The 15,275-nt window shown below is 44.7% G+C and overlaps 1 protein-coding gene across 1 annotated transcript in view; it reads right to left on the minus strand.

Annotated features, from left to right (window-relative positions):
* Positions 1–305: 305 nt before the first annotated feature.
* Positions 306–15,275, minus strand: part of LOC144819182 (avidin-related protein 7-like) — a 135,826-nt gene continuing 120,856 nt past the window's right edge. The window contains exon 4 of the mRNA XM_078677154.1: positions 306–598. Within this exon, the coding sequence (XP_078533280.1) occupies positions 559–598 (40 nt within the window). The 3' untranslated portion in view covers positions 306–558. The remainder of the gene's footprint in view (positions 599–15,275) is intronic.

Below are 15,275 nucleotides of genomic sequence, written 5' to 3' on the forward strand. Positions count from 1 at the left end.
ACCTGGGAAGGCTTGCAGCCAGCGACTGCAGCTGCAAAATAACAATGAATACAAGGAAGGGGCAAAAGAGGGCTTCTCCAGTGACGAGTCAGTTAAAATATCCCCTTGAACCCTCTGCACCTCCTGATGGTGGCATCACAGAACAACACTTCGATGTCTGTATGTGCTGTAGAAGGTGGGGCTCCTGGCCATGGCACGGCTAATGACACCCCATCCCACATTTGCTCTGGGCAGCTGAACATTTTAAACTCTTTTATTGATTTTCATACTACCACATAAAACAAAATAATTCAGGGACAAATTTATTGATGATAAAAATGTTTATCAAGAAGTTGATATGTATATCAAGTTGTGTCACAGCAATAATGTGTGGTCAGGAAGTACAGACTAGTGGGGTAAACAGACAGGCCAGACAAGGCATTTGTTTATGATTCCTAACATGGACTGTAAGGTGGCTGGTTGCAGGACATCCTGGCATTTCCATACAAATGTAAAGTTATTCCCCTCTGTGGCAATGTCCTCTGCTGGTAGCCCATCTTGTAGGAACCCTACTGAAGGTTATACAACAGAGATCCTGGTGAAGTTTACTTGATTTGCCCTGTGATAGAGAAATAAGAAAAAAGACATGACAAATGCTTCACTCAGTCCAACTATCAATAGAACGTGAAAAAGTACAGAACACCTACAATGATTAATGCAGGCTTAACAGGCACATCTTGCAAAACAGGTAAATATCTGCATTCACCCACGTGCACAAATAATGTCAACATCTGTAAACTCACCCTATTGGTTTTGCATTGCTTGTGAGTGCAACCGTTTTTTTCTTCTACATACTTTACTCAACAAAACAAGGTTTACAAATGGTCTTGATAAATGTAACCTCAAGAGAAATCAACAGAAATCTAATCACAGTGGTGTATTAGTTTGTGTTTTTAGACCCTGAATGGTAAAACATCATCGGAAATCATATTATGTCATGTCGTGGACAACTCACACAGGAGTGTATCCTGACTCTAAACCAGGCACTGTATGGGCCGAGCAAGGTCGGATCTATGTGAAGAGCCAGATGTGAGAACTGAGGAGAAGACTCTGCTGTACAGAGGTAGCTGTGAGAAGCCACAACTGCTGGATCTGGTTCTGTGGGGTGTGTGTATATTGTCAACTCAGCAGAGGTGTGGACGTTTATGCAGCTTTTGATATATGTGGGACCAATGCTGGTTTTATGAGTGCTTCAGTGTAGGAAGCTAGCTCTTTATATAGTGGACAAGCAGAGGTATGCTGTGTGAAGAGTCCAGGCAAACCCCAATTGATTTACCGAAGCAAAACTGATAAACCAAATTCTCTTTTGTGGTAGTGAGTGATCAGTTATCTCAGAGTAGTGCTAAGCATCTGTTGTACTTGCAGAGGCAATACATGAGACACACTTAAGAATAAATCTGAAACCAATTTAGAAAGTAAGGCTGTATTTTTATTTAAATTTTGATACCAATAACTTTATTATCAAGTAAGTACATTTTCAAATAAGAATTTTTACAGGTCTGCAAATAGGTTACTGTAATGCATCTTTATGCAGCAATGCATTTCCATGGGAGAACAGGCATATGCTGCATACAGTTATTTGTAATTGGTGTCTGTGGGTCTGTGGGTGGAGAAGCGTGGCTCAGTGGTTAGAGGCGGCAGACCCGGAAGCTGAGATTGGCCGTGGACCAGGGTTCGATTCCCCGCCTCGGCGGGTCATGGGCTCAAAAATTCCACAGACTCGACAATTCTCTCTCCGGTGCCTACTCGACTCACGGGGTCACACTCTGCGACTCTGGGCAATAGCTTGCTTAATCTCCACTACGGCCCCTCGCGGCGGGATGCCTGGCTTTCACCTTGTGGATACCCTGCCGGGGTATCTCACAGGGGAATACCAGGACGGGTTCCCTAAGCAAGCGCCTTGATACCTTCGGGTGATACGTGCGCTATATAAGTCGCAATACATTTACATTTACATTTACATGCCATCTCGTCTTCCTGCTTCAACACCCTGCGCATACTCCGAAAGATCTTCCGGTGGATCCCCACCGAAACCAGGAAGGCGGTCACCCAGGCCCTCGTCACTAGCCGTGTCTGGACTACGGGAACACCCTCTACGCCGGAACCACAGCCAAACTCCAGAAAAGACTCCGGCGCGTACAGAACTCTTCTGCACGACTCATCCTGGACATCCCTTGCCACAGCCACATCTCTGCCCATCTGAAAGACCTGCATTGGCTCCCCGTCACCAAGAGGATCACTTTCAGACTCCTCACCCACGCACACAAGGCTCTCCACGACACGGGCCCAAAATACCTCAACAGCCGCCTCACATTCTACACACCCACCCGCCAGCTCCGATCCTCCAACCTCGCCCTCGCCTCCGTCCCACGAATCCGCAAATCCACCGCTCGAGGAAGATCCTTCTCCTACCTGGCTGCCAAGACATGGAACTTCCTCCCCACCCACCTTCGGATGGACCAGGACCATCTCTCCTTCAGAAAGCAACTCAAGACCTGGCTGTTTGAGCAGTAGGGACTCCCCCCCCCCTCCAAGCGCCTTGAGACCCTAGCGGGTGAGTAGCGCGCTCTACAAATTTGCTGATTGATTGATTGATTGTGGGTCTCCTTCTGGACATAGAAGCGAAGGCGGCCAAAGTCCACAGTACCGCCAGCAGTTACTTGTTATCTACCTTGGGGTATCGGGGTGCAGAAGTACTGGTCGAGATGGTAGCTGGGTGCGCAACATTGATAGGTTTGAATGTCAGCTGGACTCTGTGCATCCTATGGCCTTGCCGTTGTCAAACTTGCAGGATGAGGGTGCAAAATCAAGACACCTGAATCACACTGAAGGTGGGTCTCTGCTGCGCTTACTTTCCTCAATGGCTTATCGGTCTCATTGTCATTGGAGTCCAGATTAGACTCACAGTCTTTGCTTGCAGAAATAGGTCGGTAGCCTGAGTTTCTGTCCTGCATGGCTCTGGTTGGTTCTGGTGTCCTCTCGCTCGTTGAGGGTACAGATCTGACCTTCAGGAGCACCGGGTCCCCTTCCTGGGAAGCTGCTGCATTGAGCTTTCAGGGTAGTGGCAACTCATTAAACGAAACCATTGGTTTTCTGTGCCTGTGGACTTGCGGGAGATTGTTGGTAATTTGCAAAGAGCTATCACTCTAGCGGGGTTCTTGGATGCTGCTCAGCTGAGAACGAGTTGCTGGTCACGATTGTTGACCCGTGGTGCAGGCAGGCAGGGGTTGGTGCAAAAAGTCCACAGTACTCTTCAGTACTCGCTTTTCTCGTGGCTCTTCTTTGTCCTCTCATTCTTGATCCATCGAATCTAAGTTCCTGGTGACAGGTGTGCCTGCTAAATACTCAATTTAGAGGTGCTACAGGGAGTGACAATAAGTAGCCAATGTGCTTATTATCTTTAGGGTGTCTATACCCTCTAAATGACCACTTGGTATGTGAAGTGGGCATAATCCTACCCAGAAAGCCTTGTTCTGCTAACACTAAGATGGGGGAAGTCTAAAAGTTGTGTCCACATGCGGTAGCCCACCTTCAGTGTGATAGCAGCCTAAGAGGGGACAGGCCTTCTGACTGTGGGAAGGAGGGTTGGTATGTGCTGTTTCTAGTTAAAGTGGGCACCTTGTACTAGGCCAAATGACCCTCATGAAGTCTGAGGTCAAAGATACCCCTTATTGCGAGCTATCTTAGTGGTAGCTATGGAGAGCAGCCTTTAGGCTTAATCTCGAAGGAATGTAATGCAGCTTGTTTTACCAGAATACCCCCTCCTAAATGACTAAATGAAAGTAAAACCACACAGTGTTGATATAAAAATATGTATTTATTAACCCCTCCCTCGCTGGTGATGGAACCGCTCCGTCACGCCCCTCTGGTGGGCTGTGCTGGTGACGGAGCGGTTCCGTCATGGCCCGCTCACCGCGCCTGTGCGGCGCGTTCTATTGAGCGGGCGGGGCCATGACGGAACCGCTCCGTGATAAGCACAGCCCACCCGAGGGGCGTGACGGAGCGGTTCCGTCAGTAGCGTTGGAGCGCCACATGGCCCCCCTGGCCCCTTAGCGCTGTAGCGATTTGCCACCGCAGCGAAAGGGTTAATATAACACTCTACTAGTCTCTAACGAGACTAGGGCACAAAGCACACAATACTTAATAGAACATTCGTGAATAGCGTAATACAAAGCGGGCTCAGGGGGAGACCGTGGAGGGTGGTGCAGTGAGGAAACACAGACGCGTGCTCCATACAAATCAATGGGAAAGTCATGGTTCGAAATTTACAAGTTAAGGACACTTCTAAGAGGGCTTAGAGCAAACCCTTTGGAATTTGGGAGATTCTTAGGTCAACCCACTGGTGAGTACCGAAGTACCCGTGTTACCTATCCCTGAGGAGCCAGGTGCATAGGGGTTCAAGTCATGTCAGAAACCTTCAACGTTTTCAATGGAGAGCTGCAAAGAAGTCCAGCTGCCAGCAGGGTGAAGAATGTATGTCCAAATACAAGCCTGAATTTGAGGTGAGAAAAACCTGAAAGCAGAGGGGACAGAGTCTGTGCCACTTCCGTTGTCCAGGGGCTCGGTAGTTGAATGCCCACCGATGTTGAGTGCTTCAGGATAGAAGGGTTATTTGACTCTGCAGCCAGGAGGACCAGGACATGACGAGGATGACCAAAGTCTGGAGGTGAGCTTTCCCACAAAGGATGTTGAGTGCTAAGGGGACAGTATCTGGCTGGGGCACCAACAAGCCTTGGCAAATGCAAACCACGCGGTCAGAGGAAACAGGTTACGTGAGGACCACAAGGTCCAAGGGAATCTCCAAGCAATGGAGAGTTAGGGCACATCTGGAGCAACCAGGTAAGCCCAAGAATTAGCATGGTGACCCTCACCAGGACCCACAGGCCAATGGACCTGGGATCGCAAGGAGACCTCAAGCAAGTCTGCAAAGCATCAGCCCACAGGACACACGTGGAGTGGAGGCCGGAAAGCTTCAGTGCAAATACTGCTCGGGGTCAGGACTACGCAGAGCCCAATGCACAAGCTCGGGAATCATCACTAATATATGCAACTACAAATGTATGCTTTGCACAGGGGTTTGGGTTGTGTGATCCCCACAAGGGATACTGATCTAAGAATCACTGAGAGGGCAGATCAACCTCTGAGACCTTCGGGAACTCACCTCCTTTGGTGCTGAAATCTTCAGAGGAAGAAGCAAACTGGTCAGATGCATTTAGGTGCCTGCTTGTGCAGGGGAGTAACTCCTTTACTCCAAGGGAGATTCTTCAGTCATCCAGCATTGTACGAGCAGTCGAAGCACCTGGTTTCTTCTTAGCAGAATCTTATCCAGATAAAATCTAAAGTTCTGTTGTCAGGTAATCTACTTTATACCCATGGGAAGGGGTACAAAAGATTCTGTGGACCCTCCTAGGGGCACGACAGATGGGTGGCTACACCCATGCCCTTTGTCCAGTTTCATACCAGAGCAGGAGCAAATGGCTCCCAGAACTGGTTTGATCTGGACTATGCACAGGGACCCCGAATGAGCCCCCAGTGCATACTTTCTGGCACTCTCAGAGTGTACCCACCCAGCCCCAATACACTAAACCGTGTATGGGAGGTGGTGACACCTCCCTGTGACAAGATACCTATTGTCATGCCTTCCTCGTGCTAGATTGGCTCAGCAGCAGGAGGGCAGACGCATGTCTGTGACTGGCAGCATCCATTTTGTGCTGCCCAGCTTGAGAAAGCTGGTACTGGGTGTACCGGTGGTTCACATAAGTCCTTTTAGAAGGGTGGAATCATACCTCCCCCCAGTTACTGGCAGTGAGATATGATTCCAAGGTGTTTGACACCAAACACGACATGTTTCAAAGCAGCCGGTTTAAAGTTAGCATTTAATGCGAGGTTATAATGCCCTTAAACATATATGTCTGGCTGCATCACAGACAACCCCGGAGAATGGTCTCTGAAGGCTGCAGACGGGCTCTGCTCATGCAGGAGCACCCTCTCACGTAAAACCCAGCACCCTGCCTTCAGGATTGTTAAGGCCTGACATACGGGTGACTGGTAGGTTTTTAAGTGTAGTGATTCAGATAGATATGGTGAAGCTATATCTTATCTAAGTGGTGCAAGCACCAGCTTATACAGTCTGCAGTAGTAGGCTTAATGTGTCAATTTCCATTGCCTCTAAGGGATGGCATAATACATGATTCTGCCCATGGGAGGCCTCTGGGGCACCTATGCCCTGGGTACAGGGTGTACAAAATACTAGGGACTGATAAGGGTACCCCAGAATTCAAGCAGGAGTGTACCTAATGTACATGCATATCAATTTAAAGGAGAAAGTAAAGCTTTTTCTCAGCCATCATGTAGCTGAGAAACTCATTTTCACCAGTATCCAGCAGATGCCTTAAAAATAGCATCGCTGTTTACCTTTAATATCTATGAATTAACTTAGATACCGCAGGGGCATGCCTGCTCATGCAGATATGTCCACTCATGTAGTATCAGGGAACGAGATTTGGCACAAGGGATCTGAATAGCAGGAATCCAGTGCACTCCTGTCAAAATGACATCAGAGGCCAGGCAAAAAGGGGCACTTTCCTACAGTCAGGAATTAGAAGAGTGCTGATTTGTGGATGGAAGCCAGTGGACATTTTGAGGTGCTGGGTGATGTGAGTGTGCGCTGGGAGCTGAACCTGGCCACTGAGTTTTGTAGTGTCTGGAATCTTCTTGTCTGGTGAGTGCTGATGTCAGCATTGAGTGTGTTGTTGTATTCCAGCTTGCTGGTGATGCGCACTTGGATGATGGTTCTGTGAGTGTTGGTGGGGAGTCATTTTGAGCATCTTGAATGTATGGAAACAGGAGACTATACTGCATGCTCTTGGCTGGCCATGGTGAGTATTTTTTTCCACTGAGTGTTATATAGCGCAAACCTTACCCAAAGGAATCAGAGTGCTTTACACGAGCACCAGTTGCGTTTCATGAGGACACATTCTTTTTTTCTTGTTAGGCACGGAGAGATTAAGTGATTTGCCCAGAATCACAGGATGTTGGCATCCTTACCAAGACTCAAACTCGGTACCTCACATTTGAGGTTGACGCCCTAGCCGTTAGGAGTTGGTTGTGAATTACTATTCCGATGCTCTTGGTGTAGGTTGCATGGAAGGATATAGGTACGAGTTCAATAGGCCACCAGGTGAAGTCCCAGGATGAGGTGTCTTTGCTGAAGATTACTACTTCAGCCTTGCTTGTGTTGAGCTTTAGGCATTTGTTGTTCATCCATCTTGCGACTTCGGTCATGCAGGAGAAGTAGAATGCAGTATGTTTACATATATTGGCATTGATTCTGATTGATTGAATGTATGTACAGTGGAGTGGGGTACAGTGGAATTGTATATAGTAGAGTGGGGCAGAGCAGACTAGCTTACTGTGGCATGCTTAAATTGAAATAGTGTATAGGGGTGTGGCATACAATGCAATAGCATAGATTGAGTTGGCATACAGTGCACTGCGATAGAGTGAAATAATGTACAGTGAGTTGCGTACAGTTGATTGGTTTTAACTTTATTGAAATACACTGGAGTGGCATACAGTAGAGTAGTGAAGAGTAAAATAGCATAAATTGGAGAGGTGTAGAGTAGATTTGCATACAGTAGAATAGTAAAGAGTGCATTTGCAAAAACTGAAGTAGTATACAGTGTAGTGTCGAAGATTGGAATGGCGTGAGTGGATTAGCATACGGTGGAGTGGCCACAGTGGAGTTTCTGACAGTGGGTTGGCATAAAGTAGAGTGACATACACAGGAGTGGCATAGAGTATAGTCGTTTCAACTGGTGTGGCGTATAGTAGTAGCTTCCAGTGAAATAATAGCATAGAGTAGACTAGAATAATCTTGAATAGCATACATCACTGTGGAGTAGCATGCAGTAGAGTGGCAAAAAGTGGAGTGGTGTTCAGTAAAGGGGCGTCCACTAGAGTGGCGTGCATCATAGTAGCGTACAGTGAAGAGGCATAGAGTTCAGTGGCATGCAGTGGAGTGGCAAACAGCGGAATGGGATACAGTGGGGGAGCATAAAGTAGAGTAGCGTAAAGTGGAGTGGCACAAAGTAGAGTGGCATTGAATGGAGTGTGGCAGAGTGCAAAAACATACTAGCACTGTAGTGTGTAGTGGAATAGAATACAGTGATGTTCAGTGGAGTGAGGTACTCTGCAGTGGCATGGTAGAATAGCATAGAGTGGAGTGGTATAGACTGCAATAGGGTATAATGGAGTGGCATAGAGTGGAGTGGGGAAGAGTCGAGTGTGTAAACTAGAGTGGTATATAGTGCAGGCTTTTCCAACGAGTCGCTCATGAGCTGCTGGTAGCTCTCCATCTACCTCAAAGTAGCTCTCCTGGGTGTAGCCCCCAACTAACTTAGAAATGGTTGCTGGGTTGAATCATTATATGTATCCCAAAAATGAAAGGTGTGTCTTCATGTCTTCACAATGAAAATGTGTGTGTTTCCAGAGCTCATAAGCTGATGTTAAGAGAAAAATGGATTTTCAAAATATATGTAAAGCTTATATTTTTGAGATAAATCATGCAATAGTACTAATATTACCCTGGTGACTGGGGCATTGCACCTAACCCTGGGCATAGTTGGCCAAGCAGCGATACGCATAGCTATGGGAAGTGTACTTTGCACTACACGAGCTATGCGTAGCACTACGCGAACTGCGTAGTGCTCTGTTTGCAATGATTGCACAGTGCCGGATGCTTATCCGCACTGTGCAATCATTGAAAACAGCATCTTGCACAGTGCGAGCTGTGTTTTCTGCCGCTCAAGTAGATTTTTACTCGAGCAGCAGCTTTCTCAACGCAGACTGGTAGTTTCTCATCGCGAGCGGTCGCAAGCATAAGCGACCACTCTCAATGAGAAACTTGGCCTCCCCGCGTTGAGAATCTCGCAGGGAGATTTATTTTTCACGCTCGCGATCAACAACTGATGTTGCTGATGATGAACGAGGAAAAAGTCTTGCCTGGATGTCATTGTGCTTGCTTGCGGGTGCCAACTTGACGTTGAGGACCGGGAGCAAGAAAATAATGACCGCTGCACTACTCTAAGCTATGCTATACATGTTTGCACTGTGCTACGTGCAATTTGCATAGTGCGAAGTAGTGCAAACTTCTCAAACTACGCGAGCATAGCATAGCGCTTTGCCCAGGCTTATTTGCAACTATTACTGCCTAGTATAACCCTGAAATTCCAAGTTGAATTTATTTTTAATTAGTTCATGGTGCAACAAGGGTATCGCTGCTTGTAATCTTACATGGGTTGGCCACTAGAGTAGTCTTATCTTACATGGTCACTATTACATTACTAATAATATCAGTGGCTCGGGATCACTTTCATTGAACATAAGTAGCTCCAGTTATAGAAAGGTTGGAGACCCCTGAAATAGTGGAGTAGCCTACAGCAGAGTAGTATACACTACAGCGTATAGTAGAGTAGTAAAGAGAGGTGTGGCATACAGTGAAGTTGTGTACATTGTAGTGGTATACAATGGAGAGTCATAGGCTAAACTAGCAGCGTACAGTGCATTGGCAGTGCAGTGGTGTTGAGTGGATTGGGGTACAGTGGAGTACCATTCAGTTGAATTGAATACAGTGGAACACTCTACAGTGTAGTGGAGCAAAGTGGAATGGCAAAAAATCGAATAGCATGGAGTTTAGTGGCAATAAAGTGGTGTGTACAGTGGAAGAGTGTATGCTGGAGTGGTGTAGAATGGAGTAGGATACAGTGGCGTGGGGGAGAGTAAAGTGGCTTACAGTGAATTGGCATAGAGTAGAATAGCATACAGTGGAGTTTTAAAGGGTGGAGTGGGATAGAGTGAAGTGGCGTGCAATAGGATAGTGTACCATGAAGTAGGAAAGAGGGGAGTGCCGTAGAATTGAGTGTGGTAAATGTAATAGCATACAGTGTAGAGGGATAAATTGCAGGGGCGTAGAGTGGAGAGGAGTACAGCGTAGTAAAGTACATGGCAGTGGCATACAGTACAATATGCAGTGCATGCAGTGGTGTGCCGTAGAGTGCAATGGCATAGCGTGTAATAGTGAATAGCAGAGTGGCGTACAGTGGAGTAGAGTAGTGTATGGTAGCATAAACTAGAGAAGTATATAGTGCAGGTTTCTCCAATGAGCAGCTTGTAGACTAATGGTAGCTTTACATCTACCTGGAAGTAGCTCTCCTGTTTACAGCCACCACTCTAAATTCGAAACGTTTTCTGGGTTGAAGTAATATATGTATCCCAAAAATGAAAGGTGTGTCTTTGCGATGAAAATGTGTACGTTTCCAGAGCTCACAAGCTGATGATTAGAGAACAATTGTTTTCCAAAATATATATAAAGCTTATTTTGAGTGATAAATCATGCAATATTACCAATATTACTGTGGTGACTGGGACATTCCAACTATTACTGCCCAGTATTACCCATGTAGAGGAATTCCATATTGAAAATCTTTTTTAATTAGTGCATGGTGTACTAAGGTGATCACTGCTTGTAATCTTGCATGGGGTGGCCACTAACGAGGTCGCTATTACAACACGAATAGCATTAGTAGCTTGGGATAGCTTTCATTGAACATAAGTATCTCTAGTTATAGAAATGGTTGGCGACTCTGATATAGTGGGGTAGCATACAGTAGAGTTGCATACAGTAAAGTGTAAAGTGGAGTAGTTGGATATGTGTGGCATACAGTGAAGTGGTGTACATTGTAGTGGTATACACTTGAGTGGCATAGACTGGAATAGAGTACAGTGTATTGAAAGTGCATGGGTGAAGAGTGGATTGGAGTACAGTGGAGTGTAGGTCAGTGGATTGTAAAGTGGAATACCGCACAGTGTAGTGGGGTAAATTGGAGTGGCAAAGATCACAGAGTTTAATGGCATGAAGTGTAGGTGCATACAGTAGAAGAGTGTATACTGGATCAGTGCAGAGTGGCGCAGGGTCAAGTGGCATTGTGTAGAGTCCAATGGCATCCAGTGGATTTGCGTGGAGTGCAATAGCATACAGAGGAGTTTTGCAGGGTGGAGTGGGATAGAGTTGAGTGGCGTGTAATCGAATGGTGTAGAATGAAGTGGTAAAGAGTGGAGTGCCGTAGAATAAGTGGGGTAGAGTGTAATACCATGCAGTGGAGCACCATAGATTGCAGTGGCGTAGAGTGGGGAAGAGTACAGTGGAGTGAGGTATATTATAGTGGCATACAGTACAATAGTTTAGAATGGACTGCTGTAGAGTACAGTGGCATGGAGTGGAATAGTATATAGTGGAGGGGCATGCAGTGGAGTGGCATAGAGAGGACTGGCATACTGTGGTGTGGCATTTATTGGAAGAGCATGCAGTTGAGTAACATTCAGTGGAGTAATGGAGAGTAGCCTGGTGAAGACAGGAGTGATGGACAGTGTAGTGGTATAAAGTGGAAAAGCATAGAGTGCACTGGCATACAGTTGAATAGCCTACAGTGGAGTGGCTAACAGTGGAATGGCAAATCCTGGAGTTGAGTGGGCTAGAGTGGAATAGTGTAGAATGGAGTGATGTACACTGCAGTAACATAGAATGGGGGGGCATAGAGTGAAGTGAGATACAAATGAGTGGAATAAAGTGGTATAGAGTACAGTCCTGTAGAGTGGAATACCGTCGAGTGGAGTGTTGTAGAGTGGAGCTGGATAGAAGATAGTGCGGTAGACCGTAGTGGCGACCAGTGCAAAAGCACATAGTGGAGTGGTGTTGTGTGGATTGTAGTACAGTGGTATAGCATAGTGTTTAGTGGCATAGAGTGGAGTAGCACACAGTGGAGTGGTGTACAAATAATGTTGTGTTTAATACTCAGTCAATCAATCAGTCAAAGATAGCTTTATTCGATACCATAAAAAGGATCATATAAGCACGACATAAAAAGCATACAAAATTTAAAAAAAATACAATTTCATTATAATACAAAGGATGGTTACAATTATAAGATAATACATTCAAAAATGTATTAAAAATATGGGGGCAAGAAATAGGTGCAAGGTAAGGCTTTCTCTATCCAAGTTCCTTTATCACAATAATAGGGTATAATACGGTTATAGTCAAAGTGCAAGAGTGCAATGCAGAGTTCATTCAAACCATGGAAGATCTACATCTAATTATAAATCTTAGGAATTTAGATACAGCTCTTATGGTCATTTCATCCTGTAGTAAAAGAATTTTAAAAAGTGCCGGTCTGCACTGTCTCAATCCCCAAAGTTTTAACAGTGGGATTAGGTATTTTTTTTTGACCCTATTCAAAACATTTGCAAAAAATAATACAGTGAATTGTGGACTGTACAGAATGACTATCACATGGGCAATTTGGTAAGTTTTTTGACCAATCATTAAATGTTGGGAAGGTGACCATCCTAAAATAAATACCCATTCTCAAACGTGCCAATAGCATTCTATCATAACTGGCCAACCCAGGAGACAGATAAAGCTGACAGCCAGAATCCTGCATTAGTGAGTGATGATGCAGGACTGAGGTCTTCTTCCCCTCCATTGTCCAACGTTGATCAGCCAGATAGACAAAACATTGTTCTTTTAACATTTTTCTCGATATGGAGGAGAGAGATGCTGGCATGTTAAAAAATTCCTGATGTCCTATATTTGTTAGGAAATCCTTCACATAAGAAAGCATTGGATATTTTTGGACCCATCTTGTCGCATACAGTCTCTGATAATTGCCCTGTTAAAATCAGTTTCAACAGAGGTCCAAATTTTGTGCCACAGCAACACAGGGCTGGTCTTAATAATATCAGATATATAAGGCGTGGCCAGTTCCATATGGCAAACGTAAGTTGAGGTAGATCTGGGGACAGCTAACAAGTATCTAAGGAAATATTTTCCTTCAACTGAATTTCGTGGCAGTTCGCAATGCCCCAGATACCAGCTCCATAGGTAACAGTCGACACGCATTTAGCTCTATAAATATCGAGCAGAATGCGAGTTGGTCTACCTCCCAATTTGTTAGCAAACTGTATGAGTGCCCCAATGGCACGTGAGAAAGCTAGGCACCTGGTGGTTTTAGCTGTAACCCAAGTCCCCTTATTGTTAAAAACAACCCCCAGATAAGAAAAGGTACTCGTATTTGCTATCTTTGACTGGTTTAAAAAGCTATTACAAGCTACCATTTTTTTTGAAGTACAGCACATGGTAAAGGTTTTCCCAATATTAATTTTTAGGCCCCTAGATCCCATAAATTCTGAGAAACTAACTAATGCCTGCTGGAGGCCTAATTGGGTTCTTGTTAGAAAAAAAACAAGGGACCCTGAACCTCAAGCAAGGATAAGGGGAACAACCCACCAGGGATTTCAATCACAGAAAAAACATGAGAGGGAAGTTCCCATAACTCTAGAGGACTAAGCGTTCAAAATCATTTTGACAATTGCCCACAGAAAACTAATACGGTATCAAATCATTTTATTTAATGTTCATGTGTTAATCACTAGAAAAGCATTCATAAAAGGTTTTTTTCTTTTTCTTCAAATAGAATTCAAAAAATTATATTTGAAGAAAAAGAAAAAAACCTTTTATGAATGCTTTTCTAGTGATTAACACATGAACATTAAATAAAATGATTTGATACCGTATTAGTTTTCTGTGGGCAATTGTCAAAATGATTTTGAACGCTTAGTCCTCTAGAGTTATGGGAACTTCCCTCTCATGTTTTTTCTCTAATTGGGTTCTTGCCATAATAGCCGCATCATCTGCGTAAAGCAGAATAGAGACTGCGGCACCTTCAACTTGGGGAAAATCCACAGCCAAATTTCTTAGATGGTCAGCTACGCTGTTAATATAGAGGTTAAAAAGAAAGGGAGCAAGGATACAGCCCTGCCGTACACCCTTCTTGATTAAAAATTTTTTGGCGCATTCACCTTTCTTGCCATGGCGCACCCTTGCCCCAGCCCCCCTGTATAATTCCTTGGGAAAGTTAAAAATATTTACATCAACTCCCACAGTTTCCAAGGTATCCCATAAAACTTTGTGGCTCAGACAGTCAAACGCCGAACTGAGATCAATGAACGTTATATATAAATTTCCCTTTTTGGCCGACTTGTATTTTTCTATCAACATCAACAAGTTATGTCCTTGTTCGATGGTACCCAACCAGGCTTGAAACCATATTGGAATTTAGATAATATACTCTCCTCGTTGGCCCATATCTGTAATCTGTTTAAAATAACTCGACCTGCAATTTTCATTAAAGAGTCGAGCAGGGAGATGGGGCGATAATATTTTGGACATTTCGATCTCCCTTTTTGAATATGGGTACTACAATCGCATCCTGCCAAGTGGAAGGAAAAACGCTTTTATTGTAGCTATTTAACACGTTGGTCAGCAGCGGTGCCCAAAGAGCCGAGTTTGCCTCATAAATATCAATAGGAATGCCGTCTGGGCCTGGGGCTTTACAGTTTGAACTGTCTGCACCGGCCAACTCTACCTCTTCCAAAGAAAAAACTATATCGAATGGGAAGGAAGATTGGGTGGCAGGTTCAAGAATGTCAAACTGGTCAATACTAGTACTACCAAGGATGACCAGATCATCCTTCTTGTAGAGCTCTGTGAAATGATTAACCCAGAGGGTCTCCTCAATAGCGATCTCAATGGTATCGCATTTCCTCTCTGGAAAGAAAGGGGCATTTACTGCACCCCAAAAGGCGGTATTATCCCTCAAGGAGGATGCCTTGAGCAAGGCTATCCAAGCTGTCTCTTTTAATTCCTTTTTTCGTTTCTGCAATACTAATTTATAAGTTGCTCTTGCAGACTTAATAGCTTGGGAATTTCTAGGGACGCTCTTTAGGGTATTCTTTAATTGGGAGTGTGCCCTACTGCATTCGGAGTTAAACCACCCTTCAGCCTTAGGATTACCCCCTCCCCGTATAGTTCCTGTTAGCTTACTACTAATATGTAGAGTGATGTTCTGAAAAGCTAACGTAACCTCTTTGGGATTTAAGTTTTCCCCGAGACAAATCATAAAGTCTGATTGATGGTCTGTTAACAGACTTTCAAGAAACCCTATGGGGTCCACCTTGCTCCACTTTATTGAATAGCTGTTTATTCTATTCAAAGCAATACCATGGCTATACAGATTATCTATTACATTAGATTGCTGGCCACATTTTTCGCCCCAACTAAAAGTTGAGCTAATAGGGAAATGGTCACTAAGAGCGATATCCTCTGTTTTAATAGTTAT

The sequence above is a fragment of the Lissotriton helveticus genome, chromosome 2_1 (assembly GCF_964261635.1).
Source record: "Lissotriton helveticus chromosome 2_1, aLisHel1.1, whole genome shotgun sequence".
In the NCBI taxonomy this organism is placed as follows: Eukaryota; Metazoa; Chordata; class Amphibia; order Caudata; family Salamandridae; genus Lissotriton; species Lissotriton helveticus.